We start from the raw sequence: 27,925 nt of genomic DNA on the forward strand, positions 1-27,925 counted from the left end.
CCAACACCCCTGCCAGAGCAGGGTCACCTACAGCAGGTAAAAGCAGCCTGTTGAGAAAATGCTTCTCTTACAAACTACAGCGGGACTGCCTAAGCATTTCTTCTGTAGTACAACAGCAGTATCACTATTCTGTAATTCATTCATCAATCAGAATAAACATTAAAGCATAACACAGCTTAATAAAACCATTAGAGCTGTGCCACAGAAATAATTACAAAGACTGGTAATAAGAGAGAGCCATTTACTTAAATGGCACTTTCTCCAGTAAGTGATGCCTTACCTTACCCCACCCATCAAAGTAGGACAGCTGGAACACAGGAAGCAGCTGAGTCCATGACTCAGACTCTTTCCTAGAAGGCAAAACTGATGATTGAACCTGAAAACCTTTGTCTTGTATGGACCTAATTATGCTCAGAGCTGAAATCTCTGAGGTCTCTGATTCAGCAGTGGCTTTCTCCTATTCAGTGACAAAAACTGAAAGGCATCCAGGGTCCCAGTTCCACTACAGAAAAGTAAAGTTTATGGAAATGGCTAGACACAAGCTCACAATTAAAATAATAATACAGGTGGGGTAAGAAGGCAATTCTAAAAAATCAACTTACAAAATAAGAGGTGCGCACAAGTCTAAAACCAGACCCAAATAAATAATTTTCTTTCAGCAGCTGGTGCATATGCCAAGGGGATGGTGCTCACAGGCTTGCTTAAATAAAGATATTGAGGATAAACACGTCATGAGGCTTTCAGAAGCATTCCATTCTGATGCCTAACTTCCACTGATTCAGCTAAGAAGTGCCCAGATGCACTTAAAAACCCCTTCCCATGCCTAAACTCTATGTTTAAGCATCTAAACGTCTCTGAGAATCACCAAGTCCATAAACACAAATCCCAGAGATCACGGGAACTCTTCTTGTGCAATGTTTGATGAGATGCTGCCTCTGTCCATCTGCTCTTCCAGCATGACCCAGCAGTGTGGGCTATGTGCATACTACCATGCGTACTGCTTACGTCTGAACCCCAGACCGTTGATCCACAGCTTCCCCTCGTGGAAGAGCAGGTGGTGTTTCAGAGTCCACATCACGCTGCAGGAGCAGAAGCCGGCAGCAGCATGGTCCACACCTCACCAGCTCCCAAATCCAAACATATTTACTGCCATGATGCATTACACCATCATCATCAAAGCTGCCGTAGTGACATACTTTCAGCAGCAAATATAGCTGTTGAAAACTGATTTGAATCTATTCCTAGCAATTTTTCACTCCGGTAGAAGTAAACATGTTCTGAAAAGCTTTGTGCTATTCCCTCTCCCCCCCCCCCCCGGATGCCATTTTTTCTTTTACAATGATGTTTTTTCTCAGATTTATTAAGGTTTTATTTCTGGTCCACTGACATTACTCCTGCATTTTTTTTTTTAAGAAATTAATATAATGCATCTTTGTTGCAGCTGCTCTTCTTCAAGACTGCTTGCAAAGCCTGGTTGTTTCCCAGCTGAAGCCTGATGTAAGGGGCCCTGTGACACCCTTGTGAACGCCTGGCTGTACAGTTGGGTCTTTATTTGCTTCATCTGAAAGCTCAAGCCAATGAATGGTTGCTTGCAATTACGGAGGACTAGAGTTAAGAGCTAATCCTAAAGAAATCTTCTGTCCTCAATTATGCCAACAGCTGAAAAAATGGAAAAGGAAATATTTGGTTTCTACCATTTATATATTTTCTCTTTAATTGTACAAAAAGCGATCAAGGATCTGCCGTAACTATAAATCAGACCACCAAACAGCCAACAGAACACAAAAGCAATATATCATCTGTTGTAGAGACTCAGAGATGTAATTTGGCAAGAAACATGAAGAAAAGACTAATATATGGATCAAAAGCGTATCTGCATTTTTGTTACATAAAATATGAAAGCATCTAAACCATCCTGCTTCAGGATATGAGCTCATCCATCCCTTGCAATAAGGGAACCCATCTGAAAACTATGGCTGTTTTCAGATCTCCTTGTGTAACAGTTCTCATCATAGGGAAGCGACGTGGACCTCTACCACATCACCCCTTTTTAATCCTGAATGACACCGCAGGGCCGGTTTTACCCCACCTCGACTAAGAGCAAGCGTATCCCACCCCGCTCCATCTCTTCTGACATGGCCACCGGAGCGTGTTCTGCACTATAACAGCAGCGCTCACAAAACAGCAGACACTGATGTCTGGAACCGCTGTTCCTGTTTTGCAGCAATCATCTAGGTTAGGGAGCAATTTTTAAGATACCATAGCAATAAGCCAGATATTAAAAAAAAAAAAAAAAAATTCCTCGCCAGCACAATCTGTAATGACTTAATCTGTTTTCTTGCTTAATCAGCTCTCTCCCGCAGCCAGCGCCCAGGATTTCTAGCTCCGCTCCAGTGGTTTTTCAGCTCTTTTTTTTCTTATTTTGGTGGTTCAACTTGTGACTTCTACGCCCATGGTCAGGCGGGTCCATACGGTCGTTTCTCCTCTCTCGCGCGTCAAGTCCACCGCTAAATCAGACATTTACTTTTTTTAATGCTTATTGCTGGTGGCGCTGGGCCAGGCGTGTGAGGAGAACAGGTTTCCGATGGCAGCCGCCGAGAGGCCCGGCAACCCTCACGCGCCCGAGCCCCTGGGAGTACAGGGCGCACCAAACAGCAGCGAAAACACTGTCATTTTGGGACCGATCTCGCTTTTCCACAGGGAGAGGGGCGAGGGCGCGGCACAGGCAGCGAGCGCCGCGGCGGGGAAGCAAGGCGACCGGCCTGAGGAGACAGGGGGTGCGGCTGTGCCCCCCCCTCCTCCGCCGCACGCCCCCTTGGCGGGGGGGGGGACGACGACGACCCCAAACCCGCTATTTCTTGAGGAAAGAAAGGTCTGGAAAATGTTCCTTTCGGGAATTAGCACCCCAAAGGGGTGGGGAGGGTGAGGGGTTGGGGCGCTTCTGCCGGCTCTGCCGCCGGGCCCACCCCGCCGCCGCCGCCTCGCCGCGGCCTCCCCTCAAGCCCCGGGCAACACAAGGCCCCCGCATCCCCCCTGTCCCCGTCCCCCGCCCCCCGCCCCCCGCTGCGGAGCCGCGCTCGGCTCCCATTGGCTGCGCTCCTCCACGTGCCGCGGCGTCCCCGCCCCCCCAACCGCCGCCGCCGCCGCCACCGCCCCCCTCCCCCTCCTCCTCCTCCTCCGCCGGCCCCCGCGGAGCCGTTACCTGCGGCGGGGCCGCGCCGCCCGCCCCGATGCGGAGGCGAGGCGCCCGCACCCAGCCTAGCGCAGGTAGGCAGGCAGGCAGGCAGGCAGGCTGGCCGGCCGGCCGGCCGGCGGAGACCCCGCTGCCCGCGGGTATGAGGTGGCGGTGTGGGGTAATTTGCAAAGGGGGGTGGTGGTGGGTTTTTTTGAGGGGAGGGGGGGGAAGGGCGGCGCGGGGCCTGCGGGGTGCGGGGGGAGCCGGCGGTGCTGAGGGGGCTTTGCCCTCAAAAGCGCCCCGGGGTCCTCTATCGCCGCTGAAAAGAGTCTGCGGAGCCGCTGAGGCGTAAAGGCACCAACGTTTGGGGTGGTGGTGAGATTTTTTTTTTGTTTGTTTTGTTGTTTTGGTTTTTTTTTTTTTTGGGGGGGGGGGCGATGGGTCCTGGCGGTTTTTACGTGCCACGGGGCCGCCTCTGCCTCAGCGGGCCGGGGGTGCCCGGAGGCCTCCGGGGTCACCCGGGTCTGGCCGCCACGTCCTCCCCGCTGCCGTGTGGGGCTGAGGTGTTCAGGATGTGTCCACCAACGACAGTAGCTTCGAGGTCTGTCCCGGGGAAGAAGAGGAGGCGCCGGGCCGGGGAGGTGTCCTGGCGGGGAGGTGGCGGCTGGGAGTTCTTGAGCAGATGGGCGATGGAAGCCAGGTCTGTCTTGGGCCTGTCCTGGGAGGGAGAGGAATGTGGTTGAGGCTGACTCGAGTTGTTCTTATGAAATAAAATTTCTAGGCTTCTGCTTGTCTGTGGGTTGCAAGAGCCTTTTTGTGGGTGATGCTGTCTTTTCCTGCTTTGGGAGCAATGCAGATGCAAATCAGAAATGACTTCTGTTGTTGCTGCCAACCCCTTTTTTTCTTCAGCACTACTCAGGAAAAAGAGCTTTTTGGGCTGAACTTTTTTTTTCCAGTATAAGATCAAAATATAAGGCTAACAGTGGTGAGATGTTTATTTTGCAGCTCTCTTTAGTTATGTAAATGAATGGGAAATGTTCATAAAATTGCTGGAGGTGAACAGCTTTCCTGTAGTAAATGGCTGGTTTTGTTTCATTCTGAGAAAAAAAGTTAAATAAAGATGCATAGTTCATATTTTTCTAAAGGAAACTTCCTGAAATTAATGCTCTTTATGTGTTTAAAATGGATATATGTTTTTAAACACAGCTTACAGTGGGACTGTGCAGATGCAGTTTGGAAGTGGTGTGCAGTTTTCCTGCAGACTGTTATTTCATCTGTTTTGTTGCAGCAAGATTGCTATCTCCCTTGTAGATCATGCATCAGGAAACCTTGAGCTATCTTCTAAGCCCACTGCTAGCCAGACAAGAGGCAGCAAACACAGGGAATTTCATTGAAAAGTCAAAATGCAGTTGGGGAGTTGGTGCGTGCAAGTGCTTTGGTGTGTTGGCTGCTTCCTCAGGGCTGATGAAAAACGGGCTCGTCCTGCCTCTGGTTTCCTGGAATTTCTTGGGATTTAGCATTCTCTTCCGTAGAGTTTGATTAAATCGGCCAAATGATTGACAAGCAGTTAGGGACAGGATGTAGGAAGACAAAGTGCGACAGCAGAAACTTCCTTTCATTGAGGAAAATGGGCTAAAAATATTTAATTTTGTTTGCTTTACATCAGTTCAGGTGACAGGTGCGGATAGTGCCAAGATTACTGTGGGGTTTGGATGTTTGGAGGGCAGGTTATTTTGTTTAGATAAGAGAGCCAGAAGAACTTAAGTAGGTCTTGAATTTTGATAAAGGCTAAATTACTGAACAAGACCCAGCCAACACTTCAAACTTGTCATGGAGTAATTTTCAAATTACAAACAAGTCTGAACAAAACTTACTCAAACACAACAGATTAAAGCATCTGCAGCAGGCTCATCCAACACTTGAAACCACAGAGCAGTAATTCGGATGTAGGACTTCTAGATCATGGAGGAGTCTCCCCTGTTGCAGGCAACTCTCTCATAAGGTCATTCATAAATTATTAAGGACTTCCTTAAAACTTGTGTTGTCTGTTAATTTCCATTACTCCTATGGGAAGGCTATTCCTTTGCTGCTCAGGTATCTTCTGCTCCTAGTCCATATTTATTTATGACCTCTTCTTGCTGTGTACTAACATTGTCCTTTTGTTTTAGTTGTTTGCTTTTGGCTTTGGTGTTTACGTGTTTGGTGTATCTAAGGACAAACTCTCAACCTGTTTTGCAAAGCTAGACAGACTGGGCTCTCTGTTCTGCTTGAGAGTACCTCTTCCTTCACCTGTCCCACCAGCTTTCTCTGCAACACGTTAGGTCCTGAAGTCTTGAATTCAGAAGTTAAAAGCACTAAAATTGGTTTCAGCAATGTTCTTTGCTATACTGCAATTTCCTTTTAAGCCCTTTCTTTGTGGGACGTTTTTGGTATCTCCTCTTTTGCTTCTGTAGGCTCAAATGTGATTTTTACCATGATCTCTTGGAGTGTTAGATGATACTGTGGTAAAAATGCTGCTGTACTATTAACATTGTTCCATAATTACCAGTTGTTTGGTGCTATTCTGCTGCATAATTCAGATGTAATATGAACCATCTTGGCTGTGTAGGCCTGCTGGCATGTTTCCTTAGCCCAGTAAAGATTAATGCTATTCCCTGTCTTTTCCGACTGTTTCTTTTAGGGAAGATTTATTCCTCAAACTTCCCATGTAAGGGGAAAGACCTAATTTGTTTTGGCTTCCTTGTAGGAGTGCAGAAAAATCTTCCACTTGTGCTAGATGAACTTGTGCAGCTGGTGGTGGGTGATGTGCAGATAAGCTGTGCACTGTTCTTCCTCTCCTGGCTGGTGTGGCTCTTCCTCAAAGTCCTGAAGTGGAGCAGCGCTTTCACGTATACAGGGTCTGTAGGCCAGGGGAGGAGGATGTGCCGCAGAAAGGAGCGTGTGAAATGTGCATAGGGGGGGATTTCTGAGTAGCAGCTGCCTGCTGTTATACTGCAATTTGTTCTTCCTGTGTGTTTGCTGGCTTCAGCAAATGCTGAGAAGAGGGGCTGACCTCAGTTTCCAAACAACCCAAGCAGGCAGGCAACTATTTCTTACACAAGTAACATAAAAGGGAAAATTGGGATTTGCTCTTAAACAAACAAACAAACAAACAAAAAAAAAAAAACACCCAAAAAAAAAGAAGGGCAAGGGGGGCTCAAAAGCTTTCTCTGCAAGAAATAAACATATCTTTTCAAGAAATAAGCAGATCTTTTCAATACCACACGGTTCACAACAGCTGATTGCAAAAAAAGCAAAAAAAACCTCACCTGTTTCTTCCTGCTTGGCTGGAACACTGGCTTTCTGTGGATCATTTGGGAGTCAGAGAAATTCCAAATTCGGATACTGTTTTTGTCTGTTGCAAAGCATCAGCGGCCTTCTTAAGTGTTGAAGCACATCTTGTTGATGTTTCTTGTGTTTATGCATTATGGATTTTTGCTGTTCCTCACTTTAGAGCACCTGAAAGATGTTTCATAGAAAAGCTTGGAAAGCTTGACTAGAGCAGAGGGTGCTGAGGCAGAAGTGAAATCAAGAGGTTGATCCCTGTTTTGAGCATTTAACCTTCATTCTGAACCCCACTAAGAGTTTTTTGCCTATAACGTTATCTTAGCAGGCACTATTGATAACCAAAAAGCTTTCTGTGAATGCTGCTGAAAGGAAGTGATGCTGTCACACTCTCAATGTCTTTAATTATGCTGATAATTGAATCAAATTTGAGCTGGAACCAATTTTTCTGTGTTCAATCTGGATGACCTGAAGTGAAGAGCAAGTTGTAGCCTAGCTGTGTGTATCCTTCCTAAAGGAAAAGACCAGGCAAATAGACACAGTAATGTAAGGTTATTAGTGATTTCATGAGTTGGTTGGTGGTTGATGCCTTTGAGAGTGTCTTGTCAACTGCTCTGAAACTTTCATTTACTCCTTGTTTCACTTTTTTCCAATTGCATCCACACCTGTAGGTTTCTGTATTATTGTCTTATTTTCTGAGAAGACAGATCTTCACCAAATGAACTGCAGATTGTACAGACATTTGTTTTTACTTTTTATTGTCTGATTAAAAAGCCTTACCAGTCAAAGTTCATTGTATAAGATGCGTTATACGCTAATGTAACCAATGTCCTGTTTTAGGTGCTTATAATGATATTGTAGGCTACACTTGTTTTTGTCATCAAGGATGTATTATTTCTATTGACTTTATTAAATTAACCAAAATGATGGACTCTACTGTTCATCAGAGAAGTCATGTTTGTCAAATACTTTTTTCATTCAATAGTAGTAGGTGCTAATGAGATAATATTCAAAGAAAGTTTATCAAATATCTAAATACGCTAAGGTGCCAACTTTACTCTGGGGGTTATATGGTTGCAACCAAAGAAATAATTGACAGAAGCATCTAATTTTTAACTTTCGTTCCAGTTTTTCCTCTGATGAGAAGCTGTTGTTCTCTAATATGCAACAGCTCCTTGGCTGCTGTCTTTTCGTGCCTTGTGACTGTTTCTGCTAGGAAGTGGTAGGATGATGATCAGAGGCTTATTTGAAGATAAATATCCAACAGCTAATACATTGCTACAGATTATAATGCAAGAGTCTCTCATGCCTCAGCGTGTCCCTGATAAGTCTGCCTCAAATCTTTAATATCTCTGGAATTTTTCCTCATGCTTGTGGTTTTAAGGGATTTTTGTCATGTACCATTGAACAAGATTCTTAATGAGGCTATTTCAATGTTTATTGTGTTATAGAAAGAGATTTCCCGATCAGAAATGGTTCCTTTGGGGTAACTTATCTGTTCCTCTTCTTTCCCTGCTTTTTCTTGAGTATTTTGTCACTATGGGCAAATGGGTCCATTCAGATAAAAGGCTTTTTACTTTCCTTGCATATGTTTGAAATCTAAATGCAACATCTGGGCAGCTTTTCAATTAGCTTTCCTAGTCTGTTAAACATATGCTTAAAATTTGGCTTAAAAATTTAGATTTACTTCTGCAGAAGTCATTGGAAAGTGAGGCAGTCCTTCACTGTGCTGCAGTTTCTAGAGTGCCTCTTGCTAGAGGACGATCATATGTTGTTCCAGGTTGATTGTGGTTTTTTAATAACAAATTCCTTAAGTCGTGAAGGAATATGTTTCCAAGTTGTTTTTGTATTTAGGAATACTCCATGGTTTTGGAAGGATAAAAATACCTCTAATCCATTGCAGTTGTAAGGTACCAGTTTGACTGTACAACACTTGCAACTGTGAAGTCCTCTGTGTATAATGAATTGCACAACACACTGTTCTTAGCTTCAGCTTTTTTATTCTTGGTGTTATCATTTCTTCTCCCTGATTATTATTGGGACGGAGCTTGATCCACTGTTGATTTTAAAAAAATAAATGTTTATCATGATTTTTTTTAAATGGACAGAGATTATTTGCAAAATTTATTTCATTATGGTTTATTGTTTCCAATGAAGAGATGATGAAGTTTGAAAGCATAGGGAGGATCTGAAGGGGTCATGGGTTGATTAGGAGACTTGGGAGGGAGAGTCCCAGGGGAGGGACATCCCTGGGGGACTTATGGGCCACCTATGCCAGATCAGCTAAGTTGGTAAGAAACACAGAGAAGCAGAATAAACCCAGTGAGAAGCACAGAGGAGGTGCAGACAGAGGAATTCTCCCCAGAGGAATTGGGATAGGTTCTGTGTAACTTGTGACAAAAGTAAGGGAAATTGAGACAAAGACGTGAGGAGGAGAAGTGTTTGGCTTAAGTTTACCCTGTGGAAGGGGAAGGAAAGTTGTTTACTCATGGGTTAAATTGTTTGTTTTCTTTTCTCAGTATTAGAGTTGGTGATCAGAAGTTGTATTAATTGGCAATAAATTATATTACTTAAAAATTCCCTGAGTTAATACTGTTTTGCGTCTCTTTAAAGAGAGTTTAACAGGTTTTGAGGATGTGGGAGGGAACTGTGCGAGTTTTATGATGATTTCTAAATAAGTTTTCTTAATGACATTCTTAAAAAAAGAACAGAAGAGAAAGAAATTAATTTTTTGTATTCTTATGTTTCTTCAACTGAGAGGCTCTGTTTAACAGGTGGCTCTTAAACATTTTTTTACATCTGTTTAAAAAAAAAAAAACCAACAAAACCACACCACAAAAACTCCACAAAACCTATCACATAATTAACCTTTTTTTTTTTTTTTTTTACATCTCAGCCCTTAGCTTTGATCTCTGTGGTTTTTGGTAGTGCAGAAGCAAACAAAATTAATCCTACCTATAAATTTCACCAAACTATTTTTCATGTCATTGCATAAATTAATAACATTCTATTCAAATATTATATCAGTCTTGAAAGCCTTAATGAAAACTAGTATCTCATCTATTTGGTCAATAATGAGGATAGATTAAAATGTGTAATCTCTTTTTGGGTACAACCCTCACAAATAATCACAGATGTTAGTGTTGTAGTTGTCAATTTTTGTTATCTGTTTTTCCCAAATGTGTCCCAGGAAACAATCTGTCATGGGTTTAAGTTTTCTTAAGTGTACTCTTCTAGCTCCTTGCATAAAATTTTGCAGTTTAACTGTGGGGTTTTTTTGTTGTTTTAAAAAGTCTCAGAACTAGGAGTTCATGCAGAATTCATCACTGATAATGTGCACAGCATCTCGACGAAGAGTATCTTGCTCAAATTTATTCCATGTGAAAACACCTTCTCTGCCTTTTAACTTCACCTTTCTTTTTTGAAACATAAATGTAATTCAAAACCAAGTAGCTTTCATTTTATCGTTTACTGTTTTTGAAAGTATGTTTTGTAATTTATGTGTGTCTGTTTTAGAGGAGGGGGCTTGAAATGAGCAGGTGTTTTGGGGGTATTTTTGCATTAATTTTACTTTCTGGTTCACTGCCTGCTCGAGCCCTATTGTTCTTGATTAGTCATTCCTTTGTCGGTGTGACTTTCAGGTTTCAGTGGCTGTGGACTTTATACTGCAAGCTGCTTGATCTTGTTTTGTGAATTTCAAAGGCAGCATTGTGCAGCAAGACCTTGAGATGGACTGTCTTGCGGATGACTTGTAAAACTGGCTGTTTCTGCTACTTCTATGGTACTGCAAGAGGGAAAGCTAATTTTTATTTCCAGCTCCCAGGAGCTTCAGGTGTAGTCCAAGATCACGTTGTGCTAGATGCTATACAACTGTAGAACAGAAGATGCTTCTTGTCCTGCTGGGCTGTCAAGCAGTGGCTTGCCTAAGGCAGCTTCCCCACAAGCTCTGGTAAAAGCAAGTGGGGAATAACCCTGTGTGCAGGTACTCATGTAGGTCTGGGGGATAAGCTCCTGCATGAAGAGTTACCAACTGACGGTAACTATCCATGCTAGTGCTTCATCTGTGGCTCAGGTCTCTGCCTGCAGAGTTATTTTGGAACAGTACCTGCCCACATAATATGCTAAGCTCAGCTGTGGAGGCTGTTAATGGGACCCTAAGCATGTGGGGAGGTGGGAATGTGCTGGAATTGGTAGGACAAAGGAGGAAAGTGGAAACATCACCTGTGTGGGGTTCTGGGGGCTTGATGAGAGGGTGGTGGGGAATATAGGTATGTGCCTTGTTCTGCACTCATATGCAGGCTGGTCTGGTCCTGTCTCTGTGCCTGGTGACGCTGTTGGCACTCAAACAATGGGGGCTGAGAGTCTTAGTCTTTGGGTAAATCCAGGTGCTGTACATAACCAAATGCAATTTTTCAGTGTGTGGCAGTGGTCATGTACAACTTGACACCCACTGCTTTTTAGTTTTTAGCGTTCTCACATAAAAAGACATCCTAAAAACTTAAATTAATTGCTTCTGAAATATTCGAAGTGTGGAAATTTTGTCTACTGAAGAATAACAATGAGACAAAAGTAAATTATGGTGAAAAGAATAACACCACAAGAAGCTTTGGAGTGTATTCCTACTGATGGACAATTTAGCTTTTGCAGCAGTTTTACACAGATCGCTTAAGTTCAGTAGATGAAAAGCAAATTTAAGTCCCTCGAGTCCTCACTAATTAGACCACAATAAGTAGCTATGGAAATGTCAATGCAAAATGTGATTGTGATACAGTATTACTACTGAGACATCTTTTGTATGCAAATTGAGACATTTGCATTTGTGGTTATCAAAACAACTGTAGCACTGCCCCTTTCTGAAAGGGTGTAGTGTTGTTTGTATGCAAACAACAAAATCTCGATGCTATAGGTGAAGCTTGTCTTTGGTGCTTGGTTTCTTAACTGCTGTGGTTCTCTCGGTAAACTCACAGTTTTTTTTTTTTTTTTTGAAGCTCAGGAAGACTGTGGGAAAGGTCTGCTCTCAGGTACTTGCTACTACTGACCTTGCTCTTTTGAGCACTCTTAATGCCATTCCAGCCAGTGGGAGATGCTTATTGACTTAGATAAGAATGCAGGATCAAACCCTGAGTAATTTTTTAAAAAATGCTGTGCTGGACAGATGTATTTTGACTTGATATATCTATCTGTCTGTATATATAGACTTGATCAAGAACAGACTGACAAAACAGAACTGACAAAAGTCAACCTGAAGTAAACTGTTGCAAACAAAATGAAAACTGACATTATTTCCGTTATACAAACAAATTAAACAAATCCATTGAGCATAGTAAATACTAAGAGTTGGATGCAGAAAGGATATGCTGAGGTGATTAATTAAATTCTGGGTGTTTCCTTTTTGCACATCCAGGATGAGTGAAGCAACTGTTTGGGGACAACTGGAATTTATTTTGCTCAGAGGCAGGGAAGAATTTATGATAACACTTGTTTATTGCAGTCTTGCATTCCTCGTTAATCCCCTTCCGTCTTCATCACTCTCCACCTCTTCAGTTCCTTCTCTATCTTTCAGATCTCTTGCAGCCTTTTCTGCATTTTGAAAGGCTTCTGTTGTAGGATCTTTGCATAAAATTCTGTAGTAGGAAATTCTCACCCTTGGAAATGATTAAAAGTGTGCTGTTTGCAGAGCACTCTTCTTTGATGATTTATACAGCAGAGGAGATTGGCTGTGTTGTTCCATGCTGCGGGATGATTCCAGGAACATGTTAGTGCCATTAGGCAATAAAATGTTTTATATACATTGAGCAGTCTTTCACAAGCAAGTCTTCCTGTCAAATTACAACAGAACCTGGGTCCTAGATAGTGAAACACTAATTTGCAAAGAAATAAAAACGTGCTTTGAACAAAGCAAAGGTAGTGAGGCTTTAACCTTACCCTTGTAATTCAAGCTGTAAAACTTTATGGATTTGATTCAAGCTGCTGGAAAAAACGTGCTTAATTGGGAGTGTGTTTCCTCATAAATGTTACCAGTACCAGGGCCAGACCTCAGGGTGTCAGTTTAGTATGTTGTTGCAGTGATTTCCTGATAGCAGGATCCTCAGATACCTAGTCTGACCGATGCTTTTGAGCAGAATCTGTTCTGATCTAGGTTCCTATAGGCTGTGATCAAGTTACCTCTTTATTATGTTTACCTAAGAGAGAATCATTACCTGCATTGCTCTGTAGTGAAAATGGCTGAAACTCGTTTCCTGCTTATTAGGCAGCATTTTTTCTTTTTAAAAAAGAAAGGTTCCATTTTAGACTTCTCCCCAGCCGTGTATGTAGACATCTGTGGAACTGACAGATGTAATAATTATTGTTTTGTTGGACGTTGTAGCTTAGGCATATGCAGTGTTTGGCGAACACCCCCATGCAGTAAGCTAGTCATGCAGTAAGCCATCCATGTCCGTGAGTGATCCACTTCCTTTTTGCCAAACAGTGCTGAGGGCCCCTTATTTGTGCTGTTCCGAGCCATTCTTCTCTGAGGTGATCTGGCTGTCATTACTCTCTGTAGTACGTGGAGCAATCCTGGAGTTTCCACATGGTCTGCTGGCTTTGTCGCGCTCTCCTCTGCAGCTTTGCAGTGTCCTCTAATTGCTGCTGACTTCATGTGCCACGGCTGACTGTGCTGGCAGGCTTCATGAACTGGGGCCACTCCCTGTGCATGCTGGCAACGTGATATCTGTGGATACCTGTCAGCTGTTGGTATGAAGGTAGTGAGTGGATCCTAGGTAATGATGAGGGGAACTTAGTTGTCTTGTCTGTGTACTGTGTCGGGAAGGATGTGTGTCATGCCTTGGAGTATAAAGTAATTGTGCGAGTCCTGCTGGATTGGCAGTGGGCATCTCAAGGTAGTGATCCATAACTGTCGTTAGAGTATGGTCCTTAGAGCAAATTTTGTTGATGCACACTATGCCTTTACCAGTGTGGACTTCACTGATTTTCTGCAAGTTTTAGCTGAGAGCAAAACGGACTTGTAATGCAGATGACTGGGGTGGTGGTGTCAACACCTGGTTTTGCAGTGCTTTCAGATGTGCTAAAAGGTGGTGTTTAAGGTATTTCTGCTTTGTGACAAAGGCCTACAAATGGGTGTGACAGCTCAGAGTCTGTTCAATTAACAAATACAGCTAGGTGGGTAATTTGAGGTTCTTAGTAGTATCATAATAACCAAGTTACCTATGTTTGAGGTAAGTGTTGAAATTTTCCACTGGCAAAAAACATTAGGCTATTTTTTTCCCCTTTGCCCTGATTTGTGGGTTATGACCACTTGCAGGTGACTCTAGAAAGCACTGCTTAACTATTGTCTGCTGTTCAAAGGACTTAAGATGCTGGTGTTGATCTTTATCTCTCCTTCTCCTACCTTGTTCTCAAATGTTTGTGGCTTTTGACCTTCTACCATGTGTATCAAATTTGTTACCGAGAAATGATGCATGACTGTGCAAAGGAAGACTGTCTTTGAGTCATCTTCTGAATTAGATATCCGTGACGTTTCAGTGCACTGGAGTTGAGATCTGGAGGTGATGTTGTGTCTCATCAGCTCCTTCATCCTGGTATTTAAGAACAACAAAACACTGTTTGTTTGGACAAACAACTGAAGTGGCAGTACAGACTAGTTCAAGTGGGTCATATTGCCATATAAAATGAAAGGAGGTGGAGCGGAAAAGAGAATGTGGAAAATTGTCCCTAGATAAAAGCCTACCCTTAGCCCTGGGTGTTTTTTTTGTTTGTTTGGGGGTTTTTTTTTGTTTTTGTTTTGTTTTTTTTTTTTTTTTTTTTCCCTGCAAGTTCTTGTGACAGAGCTCTTGGCAAGAGAACAGAAAAGTGTGAACACTTTTGCAGTGGAGAGCAGAGAGGGTTAAACACCAAGATCAAAGGGAATGAGTAGGGCTGAAATCCTCTGCTGAGGAGGATCAGGCTGCACCCTTCCATGGTTGTGGTTGGCTGATCAAAGGGAGTGCTGCTTCTGCAGGTCGGTAAGGCAGGAAAAACCCTTGCCGATAACCCTTCTTCATTCAGGGCAAAACCAGCAAGCTTGTATGATTAGACTTTGTGTGGCATTTCCACTTTTGCTCAGATCTTTGGTTAATTGCAGCAGCCTGTGGGAAGCTGATGTGCCAGCCTGTTTTTCTCTCCAAAATTAGAAAGAATTTAAGCATAGAAACTTGTGGGAGCTCACAAACAGTAAGCAGTGAGGTTGCTTCTCCTTAGCTAATGATCAGTGACTTGCCCATTTGTGAGGGAGCACAGTGTGCTCCTGCTGGCTTCACGGTGTACATTGGAGGGGAGGCGGTGCTGTGCACAGAAACTGCCCTTGTGCTGGCAGCCTCTTGGTCCTGCTGTGTGCCAGGCAAAATTTCCCTCACATCCGTTGTTGCTTGATGTTGAAGTTGCTGACCACAATGTTGGGGCTTCTGAAGAGGTCAGCAATAGATTCAGACCGATGAAGAGACAAGTTTGCTTAACCTCAGGGAAATCAGGGAGTTGATTTGAGATGTGGGCTCTGTTTTTGAGGATGCTTGAAGCCTACAGGGTAGTGTAGTGCTTGGACACTTTGACTCAGGGATCCTAAACACCCTGAGCATACTGTGTATATTTCCATCCCTCACCTCCTGTCTGGAGTCTAATAATTGCTCAAACAAAATGGTGTTTGACCAAGATCAAACAATAGTGTTTGACAGTAACTGATGTAATTGCAGTTATTAGACTTCAGGCTTACGAAGAATGGAAAGACCTGTACCTGGAAAAATGTATGTATTTTTAGAATCATGTCATGGTGGTGCATCTGAAATAAGTATATTCTTGATCATAAGGAGATCAGGAGTGATTCAGTATTCCTGACAAGATAACCAAGAATCGCAGTATTCTCTGGGAAACAGAGTAAGTTAACAGTCATTGGCCATCCTCTGAACGTTTTTCCATTCAGAAAAAAGTTATGATAATGTTTTTCTTTCTTTTTTTACAGCAATGCTGAGTGACAATAGCTCTGTGAAGCTGAAAAGTGGTTGTTCACCTCCTGTGCAATGGTGTAAGGTGACTGCACATGAAGATGAGAAGACCAAGCTGGTTTTTAAAAGGTACTCGCAAGTAAGTGTCATTGTCATGGCAATGTAAAGGTCAATTGCTCTCCCTTTAGCCTGGGCAGTTACAAAAAGGATGCACAAATCAAGGGATGAGATTGCCACAGGAACTGAATGGAGGGGTAGGCACACAGCTTTCCCAGGACACCTTAAACACTTTAAGGAGCCTAGGCTTTCTTCTTTTCCCAAGCCAATGTGAGATCCCAGTACTTCACTCACAAGTATTTCCAGTATTTTTTGTGTCCAGATAAGTAACAATGTTGAGGCTTTTATACATTCTGATAACTGAAGAAATTGAAGGGCAGTGGATGTTCAGTGGGTGTTTTGGGGAGGTGTCTACTTATAGTTATTTTTTTTTTTGTGAAGAATTCCAGAATGCTACATCACAAAATCCTAATTACTCCATTGTTTGTAGTTTAACATCAAATTGGAATTAATGGGTATGTGCTAGTGTACATCCACAACCATATTTTAAACCAGAGAAGCTCACTACTGTGATGCCTCTCTGCCACATAAATTTTTAGGTCTTAAAGCTTAAAAAACCCAAAGCCAAACTGTTATATCCACTGGTGTTTTGAGCACCTGAATCATGGTGCAGTCTCAAGTCTATCTAGAGATACTTGATGAAACTCTGTGGAGGAAAATTAGCCACATTCATCTGCTGTGAATCACCTGCTTCTGCCAGTCAGCTGATTTCCAGGGGTTGCAGCATAACATGCTAATGAAAGTTTTAGATTCCTTATCAGTGCAAAATTTAATTTAGTTAAATCAGATGCAAGAACAGTGCTGCTTTTCCAGTGGCCACCTTATTTGCAGCACATACTGCAAATTAAGTGCTGGGATTGCATTTATTAGCCCATATGATACAAGTGGTTTTTTTTAAAAAAAAAAAAAACTTGAAAATCTGTAATAACTTCATCTGAAGGAGTTTCAAGAAGTGCTGAACGCTTAATAGGTTGTATTTTTTTAAAGACATTTAAACAAACGTCCAGTCCTTGTGAAACCATAGGAAATAAAACTCCATGCTTGAGCAACAACCACAACTCTAACTGAATAATGATGTAATTTTTGCAAATTGTTTTAGACATGAAATAAGCCAAGTGATTATGTGGAGATCAGCAGTGAGATTTTTTAGGAATGAGAAATAAGTAGATCAAAAATACAGATACTCTGTATTACTCAATTTTGAAAGTTTTTTTTTTTTTTTTTTCTTCTGCCTGTTTTGGGGATGTAAATAATTAGATTAGACTTCTTAAGATAAATCTGAGCATCTGCTGGCGAGTTGAAAGTTTTGGTTGTGAGTTGATGGCCATTGACCCAAATCTTGAAGCTTGAGGTTCCATGCCTTTTTTAACTTGCACAAAAATACATATTTCAAAATAAAGTTGCCCTTTAAAGTAGGAGAACAAAAGCTGCTTTTGGTTTCTTTACATAAGGGCAGCTATTTGACCCATCAGAGATCCATTAAAAGTATATGATGCAGGCACAGAAATGCATAAATCAGTGTGTCAATATGCAACATTTTCCTTATCAAAACATCTATATATGTTTGTACTTTCCTGCAGATAGTTCTGAAAAGTTGTGAAAGATTTGCAATGATCAAAGCAATAGCAATTCACCTGAAGTTTTTCAGCTGCCTTAAATTGGTTTAAAAATACTCATTTACCAATTGATGGATTGCTGGAAAAAAGATGATATTTTTTTTTTTCCTCTCTTCTATCCCTACACCCTCCCGTTTGCTTTTAGACTTTTTGCACTGTTCGTAGTTGGAGGCTGCTTCCTTTATATCCTCAAATTACATTTTGGCCCTGAAGAATGTGACAGAACAAAAATGCCGTATGTGGACCTCAATCGTGTAAGGGTTGGTATTTTTTTTTGTGTGTTGTTTTTTTTTTTTTAAACTTGGCTTAAAAAAGTAATTAATTGACAATGTAAGAGTTATAAGGGTGTCTAACAAAGAACTAGAATACTGAAATTATCCTGGAGGGAAAATATATTTTGCTTCATTTCATGCTATAGAACTTCTGGGTTTTGTTCTTGTGGGGTGACAACAGAAGTACATAGAGAAATTGGATTTTAGGGGTAAAATGTCATAAGTGTGACAGTTAAGAATAACATTTGAAATGGGCATGTCATCATACTGTCACGTCAGTGCAGATGGTACTGGTGATCAGAAAACTGATGCAAATGAAAAGTAACATAAAAAAAAAAAAAGAAATCCCCAAACCCTACACATTAAACTAAAGGTTTATTTTTACCTCAGCCAGTTCCTTGGTCTACTTTGCCTTCTGTTTGTTGAGATGTTTTTTGAATCACAGGGCAAAAGTGCAAGATGGTGCAGCTCTTGGTTCGTTTATTTAAGGTAGCAGCTACTTACTTCAACTACAGTTTTCCTGTGGCTTTTTAAGCTGGTGTAACAGATGCCAATAAAGCTTTCTCTTAATGCTTGCTGACATTTCTTTCTTTGCTATTTAACCTGTTTGCTCTTTGTTACAGCACTACCTTGGCTTAGAGTTGTTACATTTCTGTCTTTGAATGCCTCAATGCTAAGACACAATTTACAGCAGAAGCTCTGATTTAAGATAGTCTCATCTTAGCTTCACTGCATGTTCATCCTCTCCCACCTTCTTCAGTGCATGTTTTTACCCTTCTGAGCCTGTGTGTCTCCCCTTTTTTTCCTAATTTGACTTAGTTCATTTCTCAATAACATATTCTTGCTTCCAAACAGCCACCACCTTAAGCCAAGCAAACTTAAAGACTGCATGGACTGTGTTTATTGCTGTCTTACGATTCATTTTGTTTGTGTTAGGTGCAGGATGAGGAAATCATAGAATCATAGCATGGTGTAGTTTGGAAAGGACCTTGAAGATTATAGAGTTCCAACCCCCTGCCATAGACAGGGACACCTCCCACTAGACCAGGTTGCCCAAGGCCATGTCCAGCCTGGCCTTGAACACCTCCAGGGATGTGGAAAGAAAAGACATGCCCTCTCTGGGCAACCTGTTCCAGTGCCTTATCACCTTCAAAGTGGAAAAACTTCTTCCTAATGTTTAATCTGAACCTGCCCTCTTCCAGTTTAAAGCCATTCCCCCTTGTCCTATCACTACATGCCCTGGTAAAGTTCTTCCCCAGCTCTCCTGTAGGCCCCCTTTAGGTACTGGAAGGCTGCAATAAGATCTCCTTAGAGCCTTCTTTTTTCCAGGATGAACAGCCCCAACTCTTTCAGCCTCTCTTCACAGGGGAGGTGCTCCCTCGGATCATCCTTGTGGCTCTCCTCTGGACACGCTCCAGCGGGTCCATGTCCGTCTTATGTTGGGGGAATAGCATTGTTCTTTCTCTAGTTAGATAGTAGCTGATTGCAAGTGATTTGAGGCAGTTGTCAAGTGATAGGCATTAATTTTTACTCATAGAATGCATGACTGTCAGCCTTAAAAAATGAGGCTCTTCCAAAGATGCACTGACTCTTGCTGGCAAAATACAGCATGAAGTTGTGCACTTGTGCTTTGCCAAGGAAGAAGTGTGGTGTTTATGCCCAGACTTGCAGAGACCTTTCTAATGAAACCAAACCCACAACTTCCCTCCTTGTGCACCTGGGTACACACTTCCCTTTCCTTAATGGTACAGAAGGGGAACTGAGTTAGCGCTAGACTTGAATCTTGATTCTCTGACTCCCGTGTTTGCTCGTGTGTTTTTCTTTTATTACAGTGGAAGAAAGATTAGCAGAGTTGTGTCAGGGAAGAGACTATGCAAAAAGATTTTATTTTAACTGATAATACCTATTTGCTATTTCTCTTCTTGTTTATATCGGGTATTGCCTTGCTACTACAGCTTTCTAAAAAATGTACATGAATAGTTTGTGGGATTTTTTTAATGAGATGCATCAGTGTGTAGTTTTATCTGACAGCTTAATCTTTTCTTGCAGTATGGAACTGTAGTCTTTTATTTTGGTGACTAGTCTGTAAAAGAAGACCAGAAACACCCCCACCTTGCATTCTTTTTAAAGTTTTGTTTTAGTCATTAGCAATACCACTTTAGCAATACTTCTGTAAGAAGTGTTGCTTCATTTTGATTAGTAAGCAAGTCCAGCCTGCCGTTTCACAGAACTTTTAGTCAGTGGATGTGTCTCTAGTAAAATCCTACTACAGGCAGAACTGGGGTCATGTATTTGAGCAGCAGAGTAGAACTCTGCTTGCTGGCTTCCTGCTGAATTAGATGGGTAAAAGTACATCTAGGTTTTTTAATTTGTTTTTGTAAGTAACAGTACATATGATCTCAAATGGCTTATTTTCACTTAGCTCTTTTAGTAGCCTAATTTATTCTTTAGAAAAGCTCCTATCCAGACTTAAGTGATTGGATGGAGAGACATTCCTTTGCAGGTTTTCACCCTGCACTGATTAATATCTGTGTTTGAGTGAATGCTTTAAAATGTCTTGAATTTCCATATTTAGGCTTTCTTTATGAACTGTTTGCTAAACTGCCAGTAGTCAGCTGGCGGGTTGTGTTAAGAGGGTTTTGTATGTTCCTGAAGCTTGCTTTCCTGACTGAAATCATATATGTTTTGTTTTAGAGAGCACAACAGTATGCCAGTGCTGCATTGCAGGAAGAGTGCCGGCCTTCTTATGTGAAGAAAGAAATGAGGAAGTTATTTGCGGAGAAATATAGCATGGACATATCTCCCTTTGTAAGAAAAAACATAAATGAAGATGAAGGTTTATTTAAATATGAACCTCCTTTTGGATTCCACAAGTTCTTTGATAAGCTTAAAAATCTGCTTGAACTCTTACCTGAGCATGATTTACCAGAATATTTGAAGTCAAAACACTGTAAGCGTTGTGTTGTTGTTGGCAGTGGTGGAATTCTCCATGGGTCAGAACTGGGTCACTTATTGAATAAGTTTGATATTGTTATAAGGTATGTATTTTCCACTTAAGTATTCCAACTACTTCAACTTTACTTTATGAGCCAACTTTTGTTTTTTAAGGGGAAAGTATCTCCAGCATTTATGCAACTTATAAGACTATTTCTGAAATTGTTTTTGAGAAATTTACTTGTGACTTGATGGAATTTGAAGTCTTGTGAACATGACAATTTATTTTGCTCCTAAGACAGGAATTCAGTGTGGGCTTCAGATACAAGAAAAATGTGGGCAGAAATGAGATAGGAACCAGTGAAATCATAGACAAGTAGACAATGCTGTTTTTATCCATGCTTATGTTTAAGCTTTCAGAGGTAGGCCTTAGGACTCGCCTCTGCCTTTTTCCCCTTGGTTGGTTGGGGTCCTTATTTGAAGGATTTTTTTTTTATAACAGCTGTTTCAAACAATAAAAATTAATTGGTGTTTCAGTATACAGTTTGCTTACACACTGTATAGCATGCTTGTCTTTCCTTATCTTTACAAGATTGGTACATGCTTTCTATGATTACCCGTGTTTTCTAATGTCCGAATTAAATGAATACATGCTCTGTATTTGTGGCTTCTGACCATTACTGTTTGAATTCTCCTTTGTATTTTGAATTGGGTAAAGTCACAAATAAATTTAATACAAGCATTTTCCCAATTTGCTTTGTAAACTAAGACTTGCTTCTCTTTAAAAAGAGAAGACTTGATACAGTGTGTTAATAGCTCTTATGCAAAGGTAAATGAACCCCTTAGCGTGGGGAGGGGCAGAGAACTTGCATTAACAGTTCTCTGAAATTAGGGCTGGCAGCACGAAGGTGACTTTTCTGTTGATATAGAAAAGTTTGTGAGACTTACCCTGTTCTGCAGAACTGGTGGAGCTGGATGATGCTGTTGTCAACAGCGTGCTAGCACGTGAAATCTTTGAGGTAGAATGATGAGAACCCACAGGATGCATTACATAGCATTGAAGGGATAATTTTAATGCCTTTCTGTGTGTGATACTCGTGTGTATATATGCGTGTGTGTATTTTAAAAAAGGTAATGCAGGCAACTTCCTGTGTGTTTTCTTTGCCTTCTTCTTTTAAGCCTCTCTGAGTTGCCACAAGGCAATGAATATGAAATTCTGCAATGTTGTTTTAAGTTACTTTTCTATTCAAGCTTTTCTTTTTGAAGTTTTGCACTTGTGCCAGTTAATCCAGAAATAGAACTGGCTTCCTCTCAAAGATAAGGGATGGATGAGTGTGTGAGGCAGGGAACATGGAGATACTGAGAAAATGCTATGCTCTGCTTTGTTAAAAAATTTGTGGGCTGTATAAAAGTTCTTTGCTTAGTGTCTGATTTTTTTTTTTTAATGAGATTGTAACCCTTGCTTATTAAATACAGTTTCTCTCCATTGTGTGTGTGTTGTTTTTTTTTTTTTTGTTAGGTTAAATGATGCACCGGTTCAAGGATACACAGATCATGTTGGTAACAAAACTACTATACGGATGACTTACCCAGAAGGAGCCCCCCTTTCTGAACACGAGTATCCTCCTGCTAGCTTGTTTGTGGCTGTTTTGTTTAAAAGTGTTGATTTCAATTGGCTTCAAGCAATGGTAAAAAACGAAACTTTGGTATGTAATGTGGCAGTGTTGTGTACCTGTGGGGTTTGTTTATTTTTTTTTCTTTTCTAATGCTTAAGAAGCTGGCTCATCTATTACTTCCTGTTTTATTATACTGAGGATATTTTTACAGTTGGTACCAGCATTCATATTGAAGCCCCATGCTGACAGTAACACTTTTTCCCTGCAGATTTTTGTGGTTTGCCCCAAGATGTATGACATATCAATTGTCTACTAAAGTGGAATTCATTTCATGATAGGTTTAAATGACTTGTTCAAGTCTACAGAGCCTGAAATAGAGATGAGATTTCTGGATGCTAGTCCATATTTTTTTTTTTTTTTTAACAGCTAAAGTCTGCTGCTACAATAGGCATACATGCAGTTAATGTGGAACTGAAGCATTGCAGTTTTTAGTTCACGTTTGTGTGCTCAAAAATTAAGAGGTTGTTTATTTCTCACTGAGTATTTAAAGAAGTGCAGAGATTCCTAAGGAATTGCTAGAATGGTACCATGTTTCCAAACTCTTTCAATTGGTGGTTTTCACCTCTTTCAATTTGCAGGGAGATAATTTCTGCAAGTTGAAAACCAGTAGCTAAGGTTTCTCTGACCACAGATTGAAAACAAGTTCTCTAAACTATTGAGAGAGATTTAGAAGAAAGCCTGACAAGTTTTTTTAACAATTTAACACATACTAGTTTAGGTACTCCAAGCTCCCTTAATTTTGTGATTTTTACAACATGAGAGCATATGGAAGTCTGTTTAATATTGACCATGACTGTCTACTACTATTTCAGTCCAGAGAGTGCGTACAGGGATGTTGCCTTGTTTTGAATAATCTGAGTAGAGGGGAGACTTTCCTGGATAATGTGTGAATCTCAACAGATTTAAGAAATTCTGCTCCCTGATTTTTATTTTTTTTTAATCCAGGGTCAAGACCATGTTAGTCTATGACCTTCCCTGCAGCAGTGTGGTAATTTTGACCAACAGATTTCTAACTTGAGTTGAATCCCTAACTTGTTTTACAAGCTATATGGCTTTTTCATGTTTTAAGGTTTGGTTTTGAAGTATGACTAGTACAAGGATGTCTTTCTGTATTAAAATCTGGTTTTGGGGGATTGAAAGAGTGATTGCTTTTTGGCATCTGCAACATCCTCTGTGAGTGAGTTACAAGATTGAAGTATATGCTTTATGAAAAGACTACCTTTTCTTGTTTTGCATGACTTAGGAAGACATCTGGTCTTTCCCACCTTCTTCCTTGCTCTGGTGTATTTGCTGGTGCAGAGAACCAGTTTTGGGAACTGCCCTGGGAATGGACATATTGGAGAGAGTCCACTGAAGGGCCGTGAAGATGCTTCAGGAATTGGAGCATCTCTCCTATGAGGAAAGGCTGAGAGAGATGGGACTGTTTAGCTAACCTGGATTTGATCAGTTTAAGCTGCTGTAGAGTTGTATGTTAAGGTAGTATTAAGCCTGTTTAAAAAATATAGGCATATCTTGCAGGTATGTCAGTTTTATCATTTGCTTAGTATTAGGCATTATATGGAAAGATTTGTAAAGTGAGGCTGATTTAGTATTGTTTTTTCCATTAACATGCATCTAATTGACTGCAAGGCATGAGATCAGAATCTGGCTTTGAGTCTTATGTATAATCCTCTTCTGAAGTGTTACATTTATCACTAGGTGGATGCTGTCAAACAACAGCTGTTCATTTCAAAGCCTGAGCAAAATTTATTTAAAACCAGTGCTTGCTTCAGAACGCCTGGTTAATGTTTGTGGAAAACTGTGGGTTCTTTTCCTATTTTTTTTAAATACTGCTGCCCACTCAGTTGTGCTGGGGAAGGTCCAAGGAACCTGGAGATGCTAGTGGATATCTTGACAGATTAAATACAAAGTGCAGTCAAATACTCAGAATAAAAAACATTTCCCTCTGCTGTCCTCTCTGTAATTCCAAGTACTTTGAAGGTTTTTCCTCTTTTGGGTGGTCACTTGAGCTGCACACTGGTGTTCCTGAACCACCTTAGCTATAAATTGTTTCCTGAATTTCTCAGAATCACCGATGAATTCTATAACTTGTATACTGTGTCTGCCATACACTTTGCAGTCTCAGAGTTTGCCATTGCTAAACTGGTTTTTTTTTTTGTTTGTTTGTTTGTTTTTTCTTTCTCTTAGCCTCTGTGGGTGCGACTCTTCTTTTGGAAGGAGGTTGCTGAGAAAATTCCTTTCACATCAAAGCAGTTTCGGATTCTGAATCCAGTTATCATCAAAGAGACCGCTTTGGACATTTTACAGTTCCCTGAACCTCGATCAAAATTCTGGGGTTGGGATAAGGTGAGAGGGAGACTATCAAATACCAAGTAAAATAAACTGAAAAAAGTTTTGGGCTCTTCCTTTAATATAGCTTCTCTCTGCAGTTTCAGAGTTTGTCTCGAGTAATAGGGAAATTAATGTGTTCTCAAAAAGCCTCTGGTATTTTCCTGTGTAAGATCAAAATAGGATTTCAGCTCACCTTCTTAGATGAGGTATTATGCCTGTGCATGCTGACATGAAATGGCCTGTTTTACAAAGCACTCAGATGCAATGAGACACATATTCCATCCTGTACAGTGTGTTCACTCACACATCATTCAAAATATTCAAATATGCACGTCTGATGTGTGTTAAGCATGTTAAGAGCAGTCCTGTTAAGTCAAGCCAGCAATCGGCTATAGACAGATGTGTCTCCAGCTGCAGGGAAAGCAGAGAGAGTATGGAAACAAGGGCAATGTATAGCGACCTTCCAACTGTTGGAATTGCTGTGTATGCCAGTGTGCTCAATAGCAACTAGTGGGTATATTCTCCCTCTGTCCTTTGCTCCAGCAATAGTATGGAGTGATGAATTGCTCACTTTGATTACACATGGCATTTTTGTTACTTTAATTTATTTTTTTGACAAATTGGATGTCACTAGTTCTCTTGAACTATGAAAAATACTGAATAAGGATTGTCTCTTTAGCTTTTGTGTGACAGCATTTGATGGTAGCATTACTGCACAAGTGTTTGAAGGATCTTCTCACATTTACTTATAAAAATAGTGTAATATACCAAGCTATATATCTTTTAGTTGTATTGTAGTATACTTGCCTTCTTCATGGGTTGTTCAGTGAAAAGTCATATTCTGAAGAATACTGTTATAGAGCTTGTTTCTCAATACTGAAGTAAGTCTACATCAAGAAATGTCAAGTTTAACTGTATGTCAAGAGTTGAGTGTTTAGAGTGAGGGTTCACTTGTAGTTTAACTACATAATAATATGGCATCTTGCCTTTGCAGAAAAAAAATCAGTGTTGACAGCCAGAAGCCTCGTTATAGGCAAATACTCAAGTTGTATTAGTATTTGGCCCTGAAGATTTTAGTTTTACTTGATTGCTTAATTGATTTTAAGTTGTAATTGATTGTTTAATAACTTCAGTTTTAAGTGAGGAGAGGGAATAGACAAAGCCATTAAAATTTGTGAAGTGTTTATAAAACTGGCAAAGGAAAATATATTTGAATTCAGCGGGCTTCTTTTTTCCTCCTTTTTAGAATGTACCTACAATTGGGGTCACAGCAGTTGTTCTGGCCACACACTTATGTGATGAAGTGAGTTTAGCAGGATTTGGATATGATCTCGATCAGCCCAGCACACCTTTGCACTACTACAACAACCTCTGCATGGCTGCCATGAATGGACAAACTATGCACAATGTGACAAGCGAAACAAAATTCCTACAAAAACTGATCAAAGAAAAAGTTGTCAAAGACCTCTCTGGTGGGATACATTGTGAATTCTGCAGCAAAGACAGCTAGTGGTTGAAGTGCGGCATGGTTTGGATTTGTTAAATTTCCAGAGGTTCAGCTGGAACAACCTTTTCACTGTCTTAAGTTGTTCTTCAAAGTGTGTGTAGAATGGATGTGGAATCTCTGCTGCATTTTTTAATGTCAAGTTCAATTTGTTGGACTTTTAAATTTATTTTGATGTCAGATTTTACTTTGCACATTTTTGTGGATAACTATGTAAATACAATGTGGGAGTTGAAAGAGATTAATTTAAAATATTTAATATTTTAAGTTGTCTGAAGAAAAGCAGAGTTCTTGTTTTCAGATGTATATGGTACGCACAATGCTAGCCCGAATTGTCTAACGGCATACAAGAGTTATTTTCCACTGAACTACTGTCTTTATTGATCCAGTTCTTGGTGTATGACTCCTTTTCATGCATGCCATGAAAAGAAAGGTGTATGCTTCTCAAGTCTTTCATTTCTTGCAACTTGAGTGTTGTGTTTCCCCCTCAAATATTTATATTATCTTTTTTTTTTTTTTGTGCTGATATTTTTTTGGGGGATGGAGGAGGAATGTGGGAGTGGAGGTGAAGGAAAGGAAACTGTTGTGGCAACATCCAAATACTAAGTACTTTGGGGTTCATGTTTGATATTAAAATCATCGATGCATTAATGTATTTGTTTAGAATCCTGCTTTATCATGAGGCACGTTTGGGCCTAGGGTACACTATAAGAGGATTTTGCCAGTAGGAGACTTTCACCTGAATCAGATATTTTCTAATTTCTGTTCCTTAAGACCCAGATAAATGTTTCGAACTAGTTGATTTGCAGCAGAGTTTAGCTACCCAAATTAAAGAAGTGGCATTAATACAAAATCTGCTCCCCCCCCCTTTTTTTTAATGACTTGAGACTTATTGGTTCTATAAAACACTGGTTTGTATAAATCTTCCACTTAGCAATAATAGAATCTGCAGCTAGGCTAAAATTTCTGTTGGTTTACTTTATGGTCCTTACGTAACAAATTACAGATATCGTAAGCTTAATAGTTTATAGTGATGATAACCCATATGAACTCTAGTGTTGGCTGTTTAATTGAAGGGAGAGGTAGAGTTGTTGGTTTCCTGGATCAGCTGTTAAGTCAGCAACTGGGTGAGTGTGTGTAAGTAGTAGTATGATCTAGTAGCAAGCTAGGTAACTGCTGAAAGCAGCATGCTTTAAAAAAAAAAAAGCTATAGATATATGTTCTTGTGACTGGAAATCAGTGCATTGCAAAGAAACTGGACTGTGCAGATCTGCAAGCGGGTTTTGGTGTTCATTTTCATTTTTTTACTGGTAGAGTAGTAGGTATGACTGTTTGCACTGAGTAGTGTTGTTACTCAAAGCTACAATATGAACAATGCTTTCTTTGGGAATGAAAGCTTGTTAGCAAATTGATCAAAGGTTGGCCTAGAAACATTGTTCATAGTCGTGGACTCTCCACATGGTGAACACTCCCACTTTTTTTGTTATGGGCAAAGATATGAATGTAGTTGTAGTTTTTAAATTTTCAAAATACTAATGTGGGAAAGAAAGATTAGGGTGGTTGGGGTTTTTATTTTTGGTTTTGGTTGTTTTTTTTTTTTTTTCCCCCCACAGAGAGAAGATTTAATGAATGATAATGTTAGAATGCAGGAGCAGCAGACTAATTCTGGCCGTTATACTAATAGGCAATAAAATGACACCAGATCATAAAGCATAACTCTGAAGAAAGTTGTGGACCTAATATTTCATAAGTCCCATGTGCCTGTACGTTCTTGAAAGCCGGTTGTGTATGGTGAGCAGATTCAAAAATCAGATTTTTGTCTCTGGCACTGTTTGTGTTTATAGCAATAATATTACTCTAACTTCTCCTCCTCTGTGAAACACATTAATTTTTGTACTAGCAATAAATTTCTAGTCTGTTTTTCTTGTAAGTATAATAATTATATTGTTTAATTTAAAAAATATTTCATGTTTGAAGAGTTTTATACATACAGTCTTTTAG

General features: G+C 40.5%; 1 protein-coding gene across 1 annotated transcript; it reads left to right on the forward strand.

Annotated features, from left to right (window-relative positions):
* Positions 1 to 15,493: 15,493 nt before the first annotated feature.
* On the forward strand, positions 15,494 to 26,454 carry ST3GAL5 (ST3 beta-galactoside alpha-2,3-sialyltransferase 5; the record flags this gene model as incomplete). Its single annotated transcript, XM_082483128.1, has 6 exons — positions 15,494 to 15,636; positions 17,353 to 17,461; positions 20,174 to 20,517; positions 21,933 to 22,119; positions 24,277 to 24,435; positions 25,667 to 26,454. 6 exons carry the CDS (start codon positions 15,494 to 15,496, stop codon positions 25,928 to 25,930), a joined length of 1,206 nt encoding a protein of 401 aa, XP_082339254.1. The 3' UTR covers positions 25,931 to 26,454.
* Between the last annotated feature and the right edge of the window lie 1,471 nt (positions 26,455 to 27,925).

The sequence above is a fragment of the Vanellus vanellus genome, assembly GCF_965231255.1.
Source record: "Vanellus vanellus genome assembly, chromosome: 4".
Taxonomy (NCBI): Eukaryota; Metazoa; Chordata; class Aves; order Charadriiformes; family Charadriidae; genus Vanellus; species Vanellus vanellus.